This window comes from Eptatretus burgeri, chromosome 22 (genome assembly GCF_056783735.1).
Source record: "Eptatretus burgeri isolate ZD-2024b chromosome 22, Ebu_testis_v1, whole genome shotgun sequence".
In the NCBI taxonomy this organism is placed as follows: domain Eukaryota; kingdom Metazoa; phylum Chordata; class Myxini; order Myxiniformes; family Myxinidae; genus Eptatretus; species Eptatretus burgeri.
In genome coordinates this window covers 1758381-1780632 of record NC_140982.1, presented here as the reverse complement: position 1 = coordinate 1780632, position 22252 = coordinate 1758381, and the positions used below count along the sequence as shown (strand labels likewise).

The 22252-nt window shown below is 35.7% G+C and overlaps 1 protein-coding gene across 7 annotated transcripts in view; it reads left to right on the top strand.

Annotated features, from left to right (window-relative positions):
• Positions 1 to 22252, top strand: part of LOC147008051 (uncharacterized) — a 364090-nt gene that overhangs the window by 54950 nt on the left and 286888 nt on the right. For 5 of the 7 annotated variants that reach the window (XM_085865841.1, XM_085865843.1, XM_085865838.1 and 2 more), the window contains exon 2: positions 3296 to 3403. In XM_085865841.1, coding sequence (XP_085721967.1) covers positions 3296 to 3403 — 108 coding nt within the window. Of the gene's footprint in view, positions 1 to 1107; positions 2640 to 3295; positions 3404 to 4233; positions 4276 to 22252 lie in introns of those variants that run through there. The other 2 variants (XM_085865842.1, XR_015053663.1) reach the window with 2 other exon arrangements.

Sequence of the window (22252 nt, the reverse complement as noted above, 5' to 3'; positions counted from 1 at the left end):
CAAGTCTTCATCTTTCAATGCTGTGGCCATATCTCTGAGTGTCATATCCAGTCCTAAAGTAGAACAGTCGTGCAGCTTGCCTTGAGTTTTTCTCCAGAAGATGCAGTCTTTCATAGTTGAAGATGACTCATTTGTTTGGCGTTTAGACTTTCTTTCATCCTGTTCAGTACTTTTTCGCTTATGTCTATCTCTTGCTCTTTCAAGCTGAGAGCTTGCAAACTTCAGTTTACATGCTTTATGCCATTTTGCACGATTTTCAAGAAGTTCAGCAGCAGTGTCACATCCGCTGTTGGCTAACTGAACTGGAAGTGCTTGGAGTTCACGAAATCCCTCCACATTCTGTAGGAAATCATCATATGAAGCTGGTCCTTCTCCATCTGACCTTTCAGCAGGACACTTTAAATCACCATCTTTCAAACCACATATTATGCACTTTTCCCAATCCATTCTGCTTGGGACCTATATTCGTCTTCCTGAAAAGAGACCAAGACAAGCACATATATTATGTTTAAGCAATTTCAGACAGAGTGGTAAAAATAAAAAGCTAGGGTGAGGCAAACTTGTTAATTGCTCCTCAATTATAAACCTGCGATCAGATATACTCGGGGCAAATTTGGCCTCATGGCAAAAAACATTGACCTTTGTGGAAAATTTGACCATTTGGAGAGAAAAGTGACATTTTTGGGGGGCGTGGGAACGTAACAAGAATAAAAACATGCTTGACTGATTCTAATCCCACATTTAACAACTGCTGCACTACTGGGGCAAGGTGAAAACCTTCCAGATTAACAAAAACCTATGTTATATGTGGTATTAAGACAGTATTACAACATGTGACCTTTGACCTCGGCCTGACCTTGACCTAGGCACCCCAGACCAGGCACCCCCGTCAAGAATGTTTCTATGGGACCTGTATAGTGAGTGTGCAAAATGTGGCGCTTTAATCCAGCGTGTCATGATCTTGCCCAAAATTGGCGCTAAGCAACCGGACGATGACATATAGCGTTGTGCATGATCCAGCGGTCCACCACCACCTTTCTCTTTCCCGAGCAGCCCCGCCCTGCACTCACCCTCACAGCCCCCCCCCCGCGCGCTCTCTGACGTCACCAAGCCGCACTGTAAAGAGTCCGCCCCTCCCCCCCGCACGCTCTCTGACTTCACCAACGTTCACGAAGGAGTGTGACACATCACTCAGAGACAGCAACGACCTTTTAGAGCCTTTCCCTATCATCAACGGTGTCAAGCAGGGCTGTGTTCTTGCACCTCCCCTTTTCTCCATCTTCTTCAGCAGCAGGCCATAGAAGATCTTGATGATGAAGACGGCGTCTACATCCGATATATCACACTGACGACACGATATATCTACATCCGTCAGATATCACACTGACGGCAGCTTGTTCAACCTGAGGCGACTTCAGACCCACACAAAGACCATGGAGCAACTGATCCGAGAGCTTTTGTTTACCGATGATGCTGCCCTTGTTGCTCACACTGAGACAGCCCTGCAGCGTTTAACATCCTGCTTCGCAGAGGCTGCGCAGCTCTTCGGACTTGAAGTCAGCCTGAAGAACACACAAGTCTTGCATCAACCCTCACTCCAGGAAGAGTACCACCCTCCTCACATCTCCATTGGCCAGTCGGAGCTGAAGACAGTCCACCAGTTCTGCTACCTGGGGTGCACCATATCTTCAGATGCCAAGATCGACAAGGAAATCGACAACAGACTGGCGAAAGCAAGCAGTGCATTTGGAAGACTCTACAAGCGAGTGTGGAACAATCGGCATCTGAAGAAGGGCACAAAGATCAACGTGTACCATGTAATCCGTACTGACCACACTCCTGTACGGTGCCGAGTCATGGGTTACCTACCGTCGTCACCTACGACTCCTCGAGCGTTTCCACCAGCGCTGTCTTCGCTCCATCCTCAACATTCACTGGAGTGACTTCGTCACCAACATTGTAGTTCTTGAACAAGCGGAGGTTTACAGCATGGAGGTCATGTTGCTGAAAACTCAGCAATGCTGGGCAGGGCGCGTTTCCAGAATGGAGGATCACCGCCTGCCCAAGGTCGTGCTGTATGGAGAGCTGCCCTCTGGCCACCGTGACGTAGACGCTCCAAAGAAAGGGTGCAAAGACTCCCTGAAGAAGTCCCTGAGCGTCTGCCAAATTGACCACCGCCAGTGGTCAACCCTCGCTGCCGATCAAGATGAATGGAGACGCTCAGTCTGCCAGGCAGTCTCCTCCTTCGAGTGCTGCCGCAGAGCCAGCCTTGAAGAGATAAGAAGGAGGAGAAAGAACCGGGATGCCTCGGCAACCATTCCTGACCAAACCTTTGTCTGCAGCCGCTGTGGTCGGATTTGTCTGTCCCGTATCGGACTCACCAGCCACCAGCGAGCCTGCAGCCAACGTGGATCCCATCCTTCTTGATCTTCGCCCACGAAGCAAAGCCAGAAGAGAAGACACATCGATGTGAAATTCATTTTGAGGGATCTTTTTTCACACACTGATGAGACTTGTCCCTCGAAGGAGTTTGTTTTGTTGTCTCGAGGAATTTTAAACAATCTCCATTCGAGATGTAACGAGTTCTTCACATGATGAGGCCTGAGCAGTCTTCGCGGTTTCATGACTCTCGCCTCTTGGTATGTTTATTTATCTTGTCATGAAACGGTGCAGGGATTGTCGGTTTGTCAATTCCTTCTGTCCCAATTTAGGGTATTCCGGGGTTGAAAGGTGACCAGGGTCCTCCAGGTGCACCAGGTCCAGCTGTAAGCACCAACACTGTGAACACATTCCTTGTAAACTGTTTGTTGACATGTCACTCCATTGTGTTTTATCGACGTTATACAGTATACCAAACGTAGTTTGTAAATATATTCCGAAGTTTCTTGAGTAGACACTTGGTGTATCTGTGGGTTTCCCACGTATGATGCACGCATTGTATGTGCGACCACGTCTGGTGTGCAGAAGGTGTTTGTAGGTACATGTTTAGTATATCCTTGGTATTTATGTGAAAAGTGCACTCAATGCAGTGTGTACGTGTTCTTCATGAAGTTTGGTAAAAGTTTGAACTCCAAACTCAATGCCATTACTCTTTGTCATAATGAAACCGCTCCCTGTCCGACAGTCGTGTTCATGGATTTCAATCTTCACATTCTCCTCTTCCACTTGTTGATTTTGCTTGCAATTTGAAAATGTCATTTAATGTTGGCTCCACCTGGGGCTGACTAAACAAAGTCATCATCATCTTATGTCCAGATTTCATAAATTGTTTTAACCGTTGATCTGCCGTCATCAGGGCTCACCGGGCGAGAGAGGCCCAGTCGGTCCTGTGGGGCTAATTGGCCTTCCAGGTCGACCGGAAACAGCGGGGCCTGCAGGACCTCCTGGAGACAAGGGGGCACCGGTGAGTTTGATTGCTGGTTTCACAACTATCATATCATATGTGTTGATATAGTCAGCCTGTCATCCTGCTGAGGTCGGGAAAATGAGTGCAAAGTTTTTGGGGGTAAAAAGCCATTCAAGTAACATGCCTCGGAGTGGCGACCCCTCAGCCAAAGGAAACTGCCTTGACAGCCTCATGTGCCTCACAAAATTAATGGAAAGGTCGTTGTTGTGTGCAGACTCACTCACTGTCTCTCTCCCTCACACACACACACACACACACACACACACACACACACACACACACACACACACACACACACACACACACACACACACACACACACACACACACACCCATACATATACATACAAACACACATACATAAACACACAAACACAGATATATTATCTCCTGGTAAGTACTTACAAAAGCTATTTTATTGGAAGATATAACCTTAACTTATCCAATTGACTGATTTCCCAACTGCCCGAATCATCACCTGGGCACCGTTTATCATCGAGGTTTCGATCCGTTCAGCCCAGAACCTTTCCGATCGGCGGGTCCACAACCCCGGTCACAGTTTCACATCAGTCGATTACTCCACATCAGTGGACCCACAACCTCAAAGTTGTGTCCAGACAGTAAGTAAACACAGAAATGCAATATCCTTATTCAAACTTATTACTTGCAAAATCGAAGATTTTTCACGTATATTATTCAGTCAATTTTGTTATTCTGTCTGTTAGTCTGTTTGTTTGTCTATTTATTGCCGACAAGTCACAATTTTAAACCGATCACAACAAAACTTCACCACTTGGTAGAGTTTGTCATAAACAATCCGATTGTTTTGAGGTCAAAAGGTCAACATAGGCCAAAGGTCAACAACTTCGGTGAGATTTCTAAAACCTTCAATTTTTATCCGATTGACTTGAAATTTGAAAATGATTTATATTTCTGGTCACGATATTCAACGAACCAATTATTTTTGAGGTCAACATCGGACAAAAGGACAACATAGGCCGGATTTCTGAAATTGTCAATTTTCATCCGATTGACTTGAAATTTGAAGAGGAATTCCATATTTGGTCATTGAATCCAACCATCAATTACTTTTTTTTGGGTCAAACTTGTTTTATGGATTTTGCAAGTATCGTGCTCTGCACAACATCCTCTTCTTGTTTCGTTATTAGTTTTATTTAAAGTGTTTCTACGAATGAATAATTTCAATCACACATCACTTCATATGATAACATTAAGCGATAAACACTTTACCTTGTGGACATATCCATGACACAGCACCTCCATCGAACCATAAACACATACTGTCAACCAAGTATTCAAACTATTATGAATGATTTTAATGCATATGTATAACGTAGTTTATAAATAATATTTATTGGTTGTATTTATTGAAATCTAAATAGAACACCTTTATTCTTTAACACTTTATATATACACACGCACACACACACACACACACACACACACACACACACACACACACACACACACACACACACACACACACACACACACACACACACACACACATACACAATTAATTATATTAATTGAAGAATTTACCTCACTAAAATAATGAATTAATTATGATAACATCAAATGCAATAGGAACTTGTTTACATGAAAACGAACGAAACTTAAAAGGTGATGATGGAGTCTAAAGGCATTCTCACAAGACCTGATCAAACAATCAGACAAATATCCTTTGTTTAACATGATGGAAAAACCTTCTCAGCACGTTCCACAAAATTATCCTTTACTGAACAAATTCTTTAAAATCCAAGTCGCTGAGATGAAAAGACATTGTAACACATTTTAATTGGTACATTGACACCTGGAAAGGTGTACAAGACGACACGGAAACAGAAATTATCAACTTTATGATATACACTTGAACCAAAACCATTCTGTCCAACTCTAACCAACACATCCAGACATGCAGCAACTGTACAATCATTACCACTACTGTTTGTAATCAGGCGATCTGGATAAACCTTGTGAAGAAACCTATCAAAATCATAATCGTTAACCACACAAATAACATCTATATAACGACATGTATGAGAGAGCATCTGAGCTCATCCTCATTTTTTCTTCTTCATCAGTTTCTGCATGAATGAAAATTCACAGAAAACAAGAAAAATGTCCGCTCGTTGGAGGCTGCAATTCCCACCCATGGAAATGTACCCTGAACCTGTTGAAATATGATCCCACAAATAGAGACAAAATCATGAAACGATATAAAATTAACAGCATCCCAGAAGGCGTTCGTCGGGATAATGAAATCCTACGAAGCTTGGAATCTTGTACAATTTTGTGTGGAGCTGAGACACAAAACTCGAAATCTTTTATCACCAATTATGGGAGGGGTGAGGCTGGTTACTGGTTAGTTATCATTGATTAAAGAGGTTTGGTCATCTGATGAGGAGAGAGTGAGGACGCGGTGAGGCGAGTCATGGTGACGGAACTGCCAGGAAGAAGAAGAGGAATGTAACCGGATGGAAGGATGTGGTGGTGAGAGATTTAGGAGTCGTGGAATTGGAAGAAGAATGGTCAACTGACAGGAGGACATGGCGAAGGGTGGTCAAGTGGTTTTGTGTCAGTTTGAACCGGAGACAAGGGCTATTATTAATCAGTTTGCAGTCAGTCAAATTTCTATATTCATCTTTAAATTCGAAACAAGGGTTGGGTGGATACTCGAGAAGTATACACACTTCCCTCCAAGCTGTTTAGCCCCTGATCTCGATCCTGAGATAAACTATCATCCTTGTGTTTCACAAGCAGAGTGATTCATCAATGAGTGCACTGTCCCTCCCTTGATGTTAAACCGGGCATCCCATCCACTACAATTAGTTGTTGATGCTAAAGATTCCACATTGTCTTTGAGGAATAATGGACAAGTCATCTCCAGCACCCTGAACAATTTCAAAATTCCTGCACAACTCACCGAAATTTAAATGTCAGGCATTGTCAGCCAGTTGGAGGTCTTGGGCCAAATAAAACATTCCCCAGCTGACCCCACAAAAAGGGAGTAATAATAATAATAATTATTATCCAATTATAATTGGAGCTGTTGTAGTAGTAGTCATCGGAGTAGTCGTGGTGGTGGGTATTTTGTTTTTTCATTTTGAAGCAAAATTTCAAAGCATTTTTTTGTTTAGAGTTTCGAGGCTCGTGGTGGAGCGAAAACATTTCATGGGTCAGGTCATAACAGAAGGAAGGGAGGGGGAAACACACGAACAGCAGGGCCGAGGGATGAAATGGAGGGAGACTTGGTAAAGTAAGGGATGAAGGGAAGAATGATGTCTTGGAGAGGACACAGAGGGTGAGCAAGATGGACACAACCACAAACTCTCAGGAAGGAAAAATTGGAAAGAGATTAGTTTGGAGGGGAGGTTAATGGGGGTTGATCTGAGATGGTGGTGAACAGCTGCCTTGAAGCCCTGAAGGGGAGAATGAGATCGAAGAGACCGGGGAAGTTGGACACTTTGTAAAAACAGAAGAGGAAGGGAAAGTAAGAATGATGAAAATGTAATTGTAAAAAGATGAAATGTTTCAAGAGATTTTAATATTGTATTTATATTTGGTGTGATACAAGCAAAACATGTATCGAAACATCCCTCAATGAATCAACAAATATACAATTTTTATACATATTGTTCCTATAAACACCTCATTCTTATAGAATCCTCAATTTCAAAATTGTGGTAAAGAAAAAGAGATTTGTTGAGATTTGTGGGAAGCAGTTTAGTGAAGGTGAAGGAAATGATTTTGGGGTTGTCTGGCTCGAGGGTGATTGTCAAATTTAATTTCCCTGTTCAACCTGAGACATGTTACAAATCCCAAACGCTTGACTTCATTAAACATGTCTGTTCCCAAACTACAGGCCTCTCACAGGCCCTTCTCATCTCGGGTTCCAAATCGTCTTTGAGGTACACTGACAAACAGCTTGCTTGGATCGTCACTTGTGAGCTTTCCATCATCATTATGGGGAAATTACATGTAATGAGATGGAGGTGAAGGGAGATGTTTGAAAAATGAAACAAAGAATTGCATAATCGGACAACTTCGCCCATCGAAGGAATAGCTGATTCTGCCCGACGTCATGCCATGCTTCAAATGACTTCTTACGTCATTGTGGGAATATGGACTTGAACAGTGACACACGAGGAAGGGTCCATATGGATTGGTGTATATCCCCAGACTGTGAGCCCCGTCCTTGACTTTCTCAATGAAAATTTTGAAGATCGCATAATTCTCAAGTTTCCAGACACAATTGTGGAATGTCATGGCCCAGAATCCAGATTAAATATGTGGGATTATTTTCGAAAGGGAATTTTGAAGATTTGATTCTTTCCACGAAAATCACAAACTCTCATGAGGCTGAAATGAATTGACGAGGACTCATGTTGTCGAATAGTAAACAGCACTTCGATCCTTTGGTTGGAGGAAGTATAAAGGCAAAACGATGGTCAACATTGAACTTGCTGTTCATCACAAATACCTCCTCAAACTCTCAGTTATATTTCTTGTTCATATTTGATTTCTACAAGATTATATTTAGACACGTTAAACCTGTTAAATTGCCCTTTGTAAATATGTCATCGTTTCATGGAGTTCCCTGGAATAATGAGGAAAAACAGGACAATACAGATTGCCATGTCTTTGTTAAAATCACAACCTGTCAAATGAATCCATGGGTTGTGATTTTTACAATGAAAACCAGACAAATAAAATGGGGTTTGAAAGCGTCCACAGGATATCACAACAGAACTCATGCACGTGCGCACGCACACACACACACACACACACACACACACACACACACACACACACACACACACACACACACACACACACACACACACACACACACACACACACACACACACACACACACACACACACACACACACACACCTGCAGACTTTAAACCTTCATGAGATTCACCCTTATTGAAATTGACCACTCCCCACCACCCAATCCTCATGGGCCATCTCTTATTAGTCTTTAAAAACCATTAAATTGATCATACTTTGTGGTGCATCGTTTCATCATTTGCTGCTGTGATTGTTAATTCACTGATCTCGTGTTTCATCTCAACAAAAGAGCCATAAATACTTTCCTCATGTGCTGTTTTACCTGATGGTTTCTTCATCAATCTGGTTTTATTGTTTTGCTGCTGTTATATTTATTTATTATCTTGCCAAAACGAAGTTTTTGCAAGATATGTAAGTCAGCTTGTATGTTTTTTTTTTTTTTTTTTTTGTTTGTCTGTAATCACGTATAAAAAATTCTGCAGAGCACAGTTATCATTGGAAATTTTTGTAACTTCGCATATCAGAGGCCTATAGCGGTCCCTTTCAGCACATAAAATTTTGAAGGTCAAAGGTCAAGGTCACTTTGTCGCAAATCAAGGGAGTCGACGAAACCCTTATTTTTTGAGTAATTTTCATGGAATCGTCTCCAAACTTTATGGGAATGTAGTATATGGTCTGGCGCTCAGCTGATTAGTTTTTGGTGGCGATTGGCCTTGACCTTCATGGTTAGCGCCTGAGGTCAAACATATTTGACCCCAAGGTCAAATTTTCAAGTTTTAGGAACCATATCGTGTAGTACCTCAAATTGAACACCTCGATGAGTGCTTTCTAGATATGTCAAGCTTGAGACATTATGACGTCAGTAGGGTGAATATACTGGTTCTAGCTCACTTTTCCCCATGTAAATGAATGGGGGATTTTCAGCGATTCCCTTTTTTTTCCCTAAAAATAAACCCCCTTTTTATCCGTTTTTCACTGCTGTGCAGGGGTTTGGCTTTTTGTGAGGCAATGTTTTAGGGCCGGATGCCCTTCCTGGACACCTCTTACAACACAGGGATATGGTACACCTATTCTAACCGGGGTATACACCGGCCCAGTACACTGGTACTCATTTCGCCGACCTCAGATGGATGACAGGCTGAGTCAACCCCTGTTGTTAATTCAGCAGCTGAGCGGGATTCGAACTCGGGACACTGGGATCCCAAGCCGCCACCCTAACCACTAAGCCAACACCAGGCTTTGTATATATATATATATAACCAGGCTATCCCAAGGTATATTTATTTGTCTCCCCTTTTAACCTGGAGGTTGATCAGCTCACTCATTGAACCTATAAAGATTTGTTCATTCTCAAATTCCTTCAATAGTTTAATTTTCTTTGCACAATAATCCCCATCTAAAATATTGACAAACAAAACATTTGAATCTTTATATTTTTTAAGATACCCCTTTTGTGCCATAACGAAATGATAAACTTCTCTTAATGCTCTTGTTTGACCACCTCCTGAGCCACATATCATTTTGAGATTATAGTAAATTGTTTTTTCATTGTTCAATTGATAACCATCAAAGTTTTCAGTCCATTCAAGGATATTCATTTTTTCTTTACATCCTCTAACTTACTAGTTTTTAAATTGATTCGCTTATTTGTTTTATTTACCTTTGTTTTAGTTATTTTTTCAATAATACTTATTTGATATTTTTCACATTCATTATGTTTTCCATTTATATACCAAGACTGAGATTTTCTCCACTCTTTAGTTTGATTAATACTTGGTTTAACCATTTATATATTGCGAAAAAACGCGGCGGTAGCCCTTAAAAAACCCTAACCCATCTTCCCATCGTTAAAACACAATCTATTCTATTCACTCTATCATACAATATCCATATGGAACACAATCTATTCCATTATCTAAAATAAATCTCTTATCATCAAAGGCTCCTAATGTCTTTTTATTTACTTCACTATATATGTAATGTTTATAACTTCTTATTGTATTCATTTTCCTATATTCTTCTTTCTTATTCATCAAACAATTATAATAATTTCTAAAAGTTATTGATTTCTTTATTACATATTTCTTTATTCCCTTTAACCTCTTATCAATCTGATCACCTTACTTATAAGCATATGCCTTTGCTCTCAATCCAATAAACTCACTCATTACTTTTCCACCCAACTCATCCTTAAACTTACCAATAACCTTTTCATTCTTTTTGGAAAATAACTCACTCTTCTTGCTGAAATTACTTGTATCATATACTCCAATATTTTTCTTCATATCTTCATAAACATCATCAGTTTTTATATCTAGGATAAAACTATCAGTGTCCATATACAACAATGAAACATTTTCACCATACTCTTTCTTTAAGTCATTATACAAATAATCATACATCAATATCTTTGATAAATCAAGAACTGCTGTTCCAATATAAATTGGTTTATCCATTACAATACTTTCCTTTTTCATATGAATTGCAGAAAAGTTCTCTGAAAAAACCTCTTCTCTCTCAAAACTTGGTTTATTTATCAATCTCGAAGCTTCTTTCCAAGATGTTGCGAATCTAATGTTTTGCCTGTTTCTAACATTTTCCATAGTCTTTCCAAATACAGCATTATTCATTAATTTATAAAAGTCCCCTTCAAATTTTACTTTTGTATTTGCTCTCATATCTGTATTGAATTGAATATACTTTTTCACCCAAGGACTTTGTTTAAATTTTAAAACTCTATGAATTTTAGCTACTCTCAATCCTTCTTTCAAAAACCGTTTTAAGCTTCTCTGATGCAAAACATATCCCTCTTTATCATAGAATGTTGTTAATAACTTTTCTGTTGATTTACCTTTAATATTAAAACTTTTATGATAATCACTTAACCATTCTTTCTTTGGGGTTTCTTTCTGACATGCAAAAGGAAGATCTTTATGCTTATTATGAAGATCACTCGGGTACCTCAAATCAACTTCAAAATAATAACCTTCTTCTTCGTCATTCAATTCCTCTTGAGAAGAAATAACAATATTCATCAAAGCCTTTTCATAATCCTTTTCTTCCACCCACTCTAATTTACCATAAGGCAGAGATTGAGACATTGCCCATCCATACAAATTATTAGCATCAAAATACATCAAATAATTACTATCTTTTTCACTATCATAATTTGGAAGATATTTATTATTTGCTTTAGCATATCTTTTTGAACATACTTGTGATATTCCACCTCTCTTGGACTTCTCAATCATCAAAAGCATATCAACATCACTGATTAAATCTATATCTTGTTTTGTCATTTTCAACATTGCACTCCAAGCTAAACCAGGAGCTGTGAAATAGTGGGCAGGGTCTAATCCATAACAATTTTTATTATGACAGAGTGATCTAAAAGCTTCAAACACATCAGCTAACAATAAAACATCTGTTTTTAGATATAAATCATGATATTCTCCAAGGTTCTTTATCTTAAATATTTTCCATATTTCTTGTGCGTGTTTATATTCCTTATCACTTATCTCTTCTTCATAAAGGTTATTATAGAAACTTTCTTTTGATGGAAGTTGTGTTTCTTTAAATCTCATAAATGAATCCATATAATCATAAGGATAAATTCCCTTACTTGTAAGAATTTTCTCTTTACTTTGAATTTCATTCCTTGTTTGAATTTCCTCTCTCGTAAGAATTCCTTCTTTAATCAGAATTTCATCTTTAATCAGAATTTCCTCTTTAGTTAGAATTTCATTCATTGTTCGAATTTTCTTTATAATTAGAATTTCATCTTCAGTTAGAATTTCTTCATTAATTAGAGTTTCCTCTTTACTTTGAATTCGCTCTTTAATCTGAATTTCCTCTTTAGTGAGAATTTCCTCTTTTGGAAAGAATGAATTAAGATTTGGAAAAGAGTCTGTGGAGCTTAGATTTGATGCGAGGTAGGCTTGTGGTGTTCCCATAAACTTGTAAGAATCAAGAAACCGAATACGAGTTATAGGTTTTGTGAATATCATTTTTGTAAATGAAATATACTTTTGACTTGTGTTTGTTATGGCAGAAATATTCCCTGGTGTTTTTGAAAGTTCATTTAGAAATAGATGTGTATCATAGTTGGCGCTATTGTGGAGAAAGACTGGAATAAAAGAAGGTAATTTATAATTAAGATTACAACAGGAATGAGCGGGGCCTCCATATTTACCAGTAAGATGACAATGATCCCTAACTTTAGACTCCTTAATTTCCCCCTCACAAATATGACAGATATTGTTCTTTCTAAATTCTAATTTTTCTTCTTTGGTTAATTTCATCGGTTCATTTGTTTCTTTTATTAATTTAGTGAGTCTTATACAATCCTTTTCTAATCGTTTTACAAACTCTTGTGAAGCTTTTTTCCACGATAATGTTCAAGTTTGTTATACTTTTCTCCAACAGATGATTTGATATAATAACAGAAACCACAAGGAATATGTTTATGATATTTATTTGTATATGATTCTTTTGGATTAGGAGAAGCAGTATTTATCTTTTTAAGGATACACTCAAAATCAGCGTATATCACAAATGGGTGCATGATAGATTTATTATAATCTTCAAAAGAAATCTTTTCACCAGGTTTAGGCATTGTAATTACAGCTGATTTATGATTACTACAATATTTTGAATGTTGTTCTAATCGTTCTTTTGTATGAAATGAATTAAGACATCGCTTACAAGGATATATTTTGTTTCCTGTTCTGAATACCTGAGAAGAGATTAATCTTGATAAATTATTGATGTATGTGTAATGTGAATTCTTTCCAACACTAAAATATAAAAGATCAATGTGTGTTTCTTCATTTTTATAGTTGTTTGAAATTTTTAATATTTGAACTTTGTTTGTATCCGTTAATCCATATACATTAATAGAAAGATTATTCTTTTTCTCAAATTTAGGAATATCTGTTAGTGGCATTGGGAATTTAAAATCTTTAATGTCCAAGGTATTCTCATATTTCATATATTGTTTTACTCTTTCTGAATTACATTTTGGTGGATGAAAGTGAGCAAGAACAGACCAGAGAAAACATTTATTATCATTATTCTTAATATTAACAACTGCCTTCTTTAGTTTTATTTCTTTTGGTAATTCAATATAAGAAGAAGCTTTAAGAGGGTTTGATTTTAGAATGTGTATATCTAAAAAGATGATTTTTTTAATATTGAATCCACTTCCTACCACTGTATTATCAACATCCTCCTCTTGTCTTGATAGTTCTTCATAAACCCCACTATTCAAAAAATCTTGAAATGATGTTATAAAATGAAGATCTGTTCTCATATAAGGAGTTTGTTCTTAATCTTGTCTTTTCATATTCATTTTCACTCCCATATAAAACTTTAAAGTTTTCATTTCTTATAATGTCTTTTTAATAAATTTTTCAACATCGGGTTTCACTATTTCAATTGATTCAGCTATTGATGATGGACCGGGTTCTCCAAATTGAAAAATCCTTATTTTTATATGCCCTTTAAATGCCCCATCAGTGTTTTCAATATAATAGTCTCCCTTTACTTTAAACTCATTTTTCTTGTGTTTTTGTGATTGAAGATGTTTATTATAACTACTCTTCAAAACATCCTTTGAACAGATATCACAATGTTTTCTTTCCAACTCAAGAGGAGATATTTTATGAAACAGATTAAATGTGTGTTTGTTGGTTCGGAGGTGTTTTCTATAATGTTTATATTCGTGATTACAAACATCGCAGTATGTTGTATTCACCATATTTATATAATAAATCTTTGCTTAAACTAAAATTTTCTTGATGAAAATTTCGTTTATTTTACAGGTGAATCTGTGCTTAAAACCATTTTATCCTCCAACTTTTTCACTTAATAAATACAATGTTTCAAGACACAAAAGACAAGTTTCAATCAATCTCTTCATTTGTTAAAGATACTGAGAAATATGTCAAGGATGTAAAATTGAACAAAGATAAATATAACAACTATTGGATAAAAACAATTATGGTAAATAATATGAGTTCTTCAATTTCCTTCAGTGGAAGGGCTTTTAGTATACCTGGAAGAACATCAATTAAAGTATCTCCAACAAAAGTTTCTCCTCTCCTTCTAGTAATATATTCAAAACTAGAAAAAGCAATGAAACAAGAAAAAGTATCAAAAAACAAAAATCTTATGGATGAAGCTTTAGAAAGAAAAGATAAGAGCATCTGTAATATGCAAGGAGAAATTTGTATTTTTTTCAACAACCCTAAAGATGTAAATCCTGATGAAATAAAGGATGCTCATATATCAGGTGAAATGACATTTCGTTCAATAGTAATTAACGATCATTTTAAAATTACCTTTAATGTAAAAAATGTTGTCGTTGAATCTGATAATGAAAAAAAGTATATCGATATCGATGGTAATATACAACTGAAAGTATAGATGAATTTCAGTTTAAGTAAAGTTTTACTTTATAAATATGCTAGACTTTCCTGATTCTCCATATGACAAATTTGAGAATTGTCCTGCGTGTGAAAGATGGGGATTAAACACAGAGTCAAAAGCTTATAAACAATGTATATTCTGTGATTATCTTATAATTAATGATAATAAAAAATATAAAAAGGAAAATAATTCTTTTAGATTTACACCAAAAATGAATTACTTTACAAGATTGATTCGAGAAATGAATGCAAAGTATGAGGGTGACAACACACCTTTCCTTACAAGGGAAGAAACTGAACGTATAAGAGAAATGTTCAAAGGATTGTTGTTGTATATTATTCATGGATGTAATTTTCAGGGAAATATCAACACAAGATATTGTATAAATAAAATAATGGATTATCTTGAAATTAAACCTGAACTTAGGATAAAATATAGAGTTTCTAAAAAAGCCAATAATAAATTAAATAACCTGTTTTCCAAATATATAAATGAATGATTTTTTACCCATTTGGGAAAATAAGATAAAATTTAACAACCATAAAAATCTCCCAAATTCATTAAGATGTCTCATAGTTGGTTCAAGTGGATGTGGAAAAACCTGCTTACTTTTGAAAATGCTCCTCACACCCAACTTTTTAGATTATGAAAATTTAATAATTTTCACAAAGTCGAGTTTTCAACCAGAGTATCAACTACTCTCACAAGGTTTTAATGCTGGTCTTCAAAAAGAAGATATAATCGGTTTATTTAAACATCAAAAAAACCTAAATGATTATAACATTGAAGATATAATTCAACTATTTTGTGATACACAGAGATGTAAAAAGAAATGAAATCCTATAACTTGTATTCTTAGTGATAATACGGATGATATACCGTCTCCCCAAGATTTGGATAAATCAAAAAAGAACCTCGTTATCTTTGATGATTGTGTTAATGAGAGAAACCAAACGGTAATGGACAGCTAATACACAAGAGGGAGACATTCTTCTTGTAATTGTATTTATCTTAGTCAATCGTACTTTCAACTTCCTCGTCGTTCCATCAGAAACAATGCTAATACTTTTATTTTATTCAAGTTAAATTCAATAGATATCAATAATTTTTGGAGAGATAATTGTTCTACATTATGTAGTAAAAAGAAATTTGAGGATTACATGAAGCACACGACTGAAAAATACAAATATATTGTTGTGAAACAAGATGAGATATTAAGGGATATATTTTTTGTTTTATAAACAATTACATATATAAATGACAACTATTATTATAAATCTTGTGGGTAAATCTGCTTCTGGAAAAAAACTTTCATAAATCAAGGTTCTTGTGTAGTACAAATGAGAATATTGTAAATTTACTTAAAGAACACCCCGTGATACGCATTGTATCAACAACAACTAGAGCAATAAGACCTGGAGAAGTAAAAGGTGAAGATTATCACTGTATTTCAGTGGAGGAACATATGCGATTGAGGAATGAAGGTCAAATGTTTGAGGAGGTTTCTCTTGGTACAACAAAATATTCACATTGTAAGAGTGAGTTAAGGAAACTAAAATCTGGTGGTGTTGGGATATTAGAAACTAATCCAGAAGGAACGAGACAAATTATTAAACATCTGAGTGGAGTGAAGATTTTATCATTCGGTTTTGATGTTGATGAAGAAACTCAACGCAAACGTATGAAAAGCAGAGATGCAAGTATTAGTGAAGAAGAAATTACAACTCGCATTAATGTTAATAAAGAATTTGATGAAATATTTAAAGAAAAGGATTTATTTGAACACATCTACTTGAATGATGAAGAAAAGGAAAATTTCCCTGTTGATCTTTACAATTCATTAAATGATATTTTACAATAAATAAATGGATGCAAAAGAAAGAGCAAGAAGATTTAAGGAACATCAAGAGTTGGTTTCAAAAGTTGTAAAACAACAGGAAGACATAAAGAAGAAACGCAGACAGAAACTAACGGGCGAAGAAGCATTTGAAAGAAAACAAGATAAACTTTTTAAACCACTTTTAAAAACTTCCCAAGAAAAAATGAAAGATGTTTCCACAGTTCCCACAGTAGAATATACTCCCAGAAAGCTTCAAATGTTAAAAGATTTCAGTCAAATGACGGAGGAAGAATTAGAGCATATTGGAGAATTAGAATATCATGATGAAGAATTATTTCAACAACTGGAAGAGATTAATCAACCCCCTGATTATATTGTGAATGCTGTTCAAAACAATGAATATTCAGCGGATTCAAAAACCAAAGCAGGACTCATTCCAACAGAACAACCAGCAATATTTCATCTTGTTCAAGAAAAGGTATTGATATTTAATGATGAATTAAGGTTCTTGGGTTCTGCTCAACACCCTGTTAAACTAACTCCGAGATTAATGTTTCTTCTCACAAAAGATGGAAGACAAGGTTCAACTGTGAGGGATTAATCAAAGTATATTGATAAACCATTGGATATGGAAAATAATGATGATAGAGTATATATTGATCTGCTGAACACTAAATTATAAGGTTATTCTTTCTGGTAAAAGTAGGAAGAATGAGGAGAAACACATTATTCAGGCTTTAAGTTATCCTTGGTTCAGGTGTTAGTTTTCTTCCAAATGACCCATCGCAATTAGTTAATAGACTGTTGTTGTTAGGCAGTAATAAGGCTGGAAATAACAATTGTTTTAATGAAGCATCAGCCATTTTAGACCAGTTGATGAACATGAAAATAATTAATAAATCTCAATATAAAGACATTTTATCTCGTATTAAATAAGATGAGAAGCACAATCCTTAGTTTCAATTTCACAACAAGCGACCACACATCTTCATTCCCATACCCACTACAACTTGACACAACAAAAGAATATGAGGCATCTTTATTGTCCATGGAAACTTATAATACCTTATTTAATATAACTGATAAAAATGACAAGTTTAGTTATAATCCCGGAAGTGGATACAAAACGATAACAGTCTCACCCGGAGCATATGAGATTTCTCAAATATCTTCCGAAATTGCTCGTCTTATGAAAGAACAGGGTGATGAACCAAAAAATATTGTTATAAACATTCAAAAACATACTTCAAAATCAACGATTAAAGTTAAAAATAACTACAAGGTTGATTTCACAATTGATAATTCATTTAGAGAGTTATTGGGTTTCTCCTCAAAAAGATTGAAACTAATGGGACGTTTTACAGTGATAATGTGATTCAAATATCCTCAGGAATAAATTCGGTGTTAATTCACTGTGATTTGATTGATGGTGCTCATAATGATGGAAAAAAACAAATACAATATTTTCATTCAGCGCATACTCAACCCCAATTGGTTATAAATTCAATATGGAACCCAAAAATTTGGTTTATCTACCTGTGTCAGGAAAAACCATACACAGAGTAAATTTTAGGATAACCTACCAAGATAATCGTGTGATTTCTTTTAATGGAGAAGTTATATCCATCAGAATTCACCTACGTGAAGTTTTCCAATAAATAAATACGATGGTTATTGTGAGGAAACACGAGTTGGGAAAATATAAAATAATTACAGGGGATGGGATGTTCCTTTCCCCATACTACAAGGGTGAAGGTATGTATCTTGGTAGAGGATACTATAAACCTCAGAGACAAAGGGGAGTAGGGTGAATATACTGGTTCTAGCTCACTTTTCCCCATGTAAATGAATGGGGAATTTTCAGCAATTCCCTTTTTTTCCCCTAAAAATAAACCCCCTTTTTATCCGTTTTTCCCTGCTGTGCAGGGGTTTGGCTTTTTGTGAGGCAATGTTTTATGGTCGGATGCCCTTCCTGGACGCCTCTTACAACACAGGGATATGGTACACCTATTCTAACCGGGGCATACACCGGGACCAGTACACTGGTACACACTTCGCCGACCTCGGATGGATGACAGGCTGAGTCAACCCCCTGGTGTTAATTCAGCAGCTGAGCGGGATTCGAACTCGGGACACTGGGATCCCAAGCCGCCACCCTAACCACTAAGCCAACACCAGGCTTTGTATATATATAACCAGGCTATCCCAAGGTATATTTATTTGTCTCCCCTTTAACCTGGAGGTTGATCAGCTCACTCATTGAACCTATAAAGATTTGTTCATTCTCAAATTCCTTCAATAGTTTAATTTTCTTTTCACAATAATCCCCATCTAAAATATTGACAAACAAAACATTTGAATCTTTATATTTTTTAAGATGCCCCTTTTGTGCCATTACGAAATGATAAAAAGGGGCGGAGTCAAAAAATTTCAATTTATCTTTGTCTTTTGTAATTCCTGTGAATAAAATGAACCTAAAATCTCTTCCGCTTCCAAATCATATATTTTACAAGTCCAAGGAACCGTATCTATTACATCAACAATTTAAAAAAGTTATTTTGTCCATCGTTCAGTAAAACCCTTTTCAAAATGAGATTTCCACCTATATATTCTTACGATATCACCAACTTTGAACTTAGGTTTTCTGACATTAATCTCTTTTTCATATTTTAATTTTGTAAATGTTTCTGATGGTTTCATATTTGTTGCCGTGTGAATCGTGTCATTATACTTATCCACAATATCCTGAAAAAAAGATGACCATTGTTGTGAACCGAGTTGTGTGAATTTTTTATATAGTCTCTCTTTTAAGGTACGATTAAAACGTTCAACAACAACTGCCTTCCCTTCATTAAAGGTACTGTATAATGTAATACTGTTATTTTTTAGAAAATTCATAAATGTCTTGTTATAAAACTCTCTACCCTCATCAGTCCACAATTTTTTAGGTTTTCTCTTACTTTTATTAAATATCTGTTGAAAGGCTAACATAAGAGTATTACCTGTTTTGTTTTTTAATGGGACAACCCATACGTATCTACTCCTCAAATCAATAACGGTTAAAGCATACTTGTACCCCTTATCATTATTGAGTTCAATCAAATCAGCAGACCAGATATAATCAACTTCCTTAGAATAAACTTTCCTTCTCTGAAACTTTGTGAATATTGGTTTATGTAATTCATCAGCTAATTGCTCTTCAGTCTTAATGGTATCATTAGAGCCTATAAGTTTTTTGAATTTCCAAGTCCAAGTTTCAATTTAGCACTGATCATCTTCTTCACAATTAACCGATCAACTTTTTCTCTCAAGGTTGGATTTTGTATCAGAGACAAATTATACAACATTTCTCTATCGGCTTCATGCTTTTCTTCCAACGTTGTGGTATTCCCATAATCAATATCGTGTCTCATGCACACTTCATCAACTCTATTGATAGGCTGACTCCAGGATTTAGGATTGTCTGCCTCATCAAATTTTTTATCCAAGTTTGTACCTGGACCACAGAAAGAATACCCTGGAAGATGTAATTCCCCTGGTATTCCAGTAGTTGTAAATTTACTTCCTGATAAAAACTTTTGTATATCTCCTCCGAGTTTGTGTTTGGAGATAAATTGATTTTTAACTTGAACCACACACCGAACATATACCTTTTTGTATAACCCTGTTATTTTTACTTTTAATATATGAAATATTTTTCGTATTAGTTTTCTTTTTACATTTGAGACAATAACTCATTTATTTATGTGAAAAATTCCTGCAGAGTGCAAAAACCTTTTTAGTTTCCAACATGCACATTTGGATCTTAATTTTTAAAACATAAAGAATCCTTAGAAATGCCTTCACTCTCTCCTCCATTTATTTAAGAAAAAACTTGAATTAAAATGAATAGCTTGTCGATGTCAATAGTCTTGAAGAAAATATTGCCAATAGACTTGTCAATTCTTTGTTTTGCTCCTCGGTGGGTTGAGTTATTTTCTGTAATACCACCAATCTTTTTGAATCTCACTGGTTTCCATATTTTGATATTTATTTTGTCTCGCTCTTTCCTCCCTCTCCTCCCTCTCTCTCTTCTCTCTTTCCTCCTTCTCTTTCTTCTCCCTCTCCTCCTTCTCTCTCTTCTCTCTTTCCTCCTTCTCTTTCTTCTCCCTCTCCTCCTTCTCTCTCTTCTCATTTTCCTCCTCTTCCCTCTCTTCTTCAACTCCTTCCTCATCCCTTACTATCCTTGAATCGCTTACACCCCATAGAATATTATACATATATTCATCAGGATTTCTTGTTATTCCTGCATCGAAAATAATTTTTTTACAACAGGAAACCAATAAAATTTCTTTTGAATTTCTAAAAGAGCCTTACCTTTTCTTAACTTTATAATTTTTTCATTATTTAACATTCTAATTAAATCTAAAGTTGTCGGTTTATCAACATCAGCATAATGCCAATCTTTTATTGAAAATACCTCATTCTTATGTTGAAGAACATATTTATTAAAATACCGAATACCCTTTTCTTGAAGGTATGCTTGAACACAGAAATGATAATTTTCTTGAAGCCTTCTTGCTGTCATTTATGTATTAGAAATATATGTTAGAATAATATTATGGCACGAAACACCTCCCCATCTTCCCATAGTTAAATCATTTTGTATTTCCTTACTTATTATATATAATCCTGTTTTTTCTGTTTTCATGAGATAAACAAGGGCAAAACCATTATTATATTTACCCTTATTAAATTCTTTTATTTGTTGTTTACTAATCGTGGACCCACAAAACTCATTCTCGATACCAAGTGGATAATATTCTTCCTTACGAGACTGATTTAATTGTTCCAGGTCTTCGAGGTTAATTTTAAATGACCAATTATACCCTAAATCATTCATATCATACCCCCATTGTTCTATTCTCATACAAACGATACGCCCTTCTTTATAAAAATTTAATTTAATTCGAACTGTGAATTCTGTATGACCTGGAGATAATATCAACACTTCTGTATCTTTGGAATACACGGCCGTTTTATTTAAGGATATATATTGTGATAAATCGCTTAATCTCACCAAGTCATTCGCGTCAGTCGGGCTTGGATAATTTTTTAATTTAAAAGCATTTTTCACGTTAATATTTTTGGTTATATTATATTTATGTCGTTCAGCCTGTGCCTTTGTGTAATAATTTGATAAATCGATATCCAGTTCTTGAGATACACCAAAGATAGAACCATCTTTACCAACATAAGTCATTTATATTAGATTAAAAATAATATCATAAAATTTTTTATTTTTGTTGAGTTGAAATAACACATATAGACATAATTGACCACAACACTTGGAATTTAATTCTTGGACTTGAAATGTTTGATAAACACCATTCTGTAAGAATTTTATGACTTCAACAGGTGGTGGAAGACCAAAACTATCAAAATAATATTTGTCTTGACTATTAAAAATACAAACCCAATGAGAACCGTTCCCATTATTATCTTCTAAGTTCATAATAATATTCTTTGTATGTTTTGGCACATTTGTTAATTCATCTCTCATACAAATAACCACATTATGAATTTTTAATTTCTTACAATATTTGACAAGTTGTAAATTTGATGTTGTATTCTTTCCAAATTTTTCCAACCATTCATCAATGCTCATTTATTTATTAGAAAGATATAATCCATTACCTCTTTTCGTTAATTTTACACCTGCTTGTGCAATAGAAGAAAGCATATCTCCAACTAACAATCTCGCTTTATCAAGCAGAC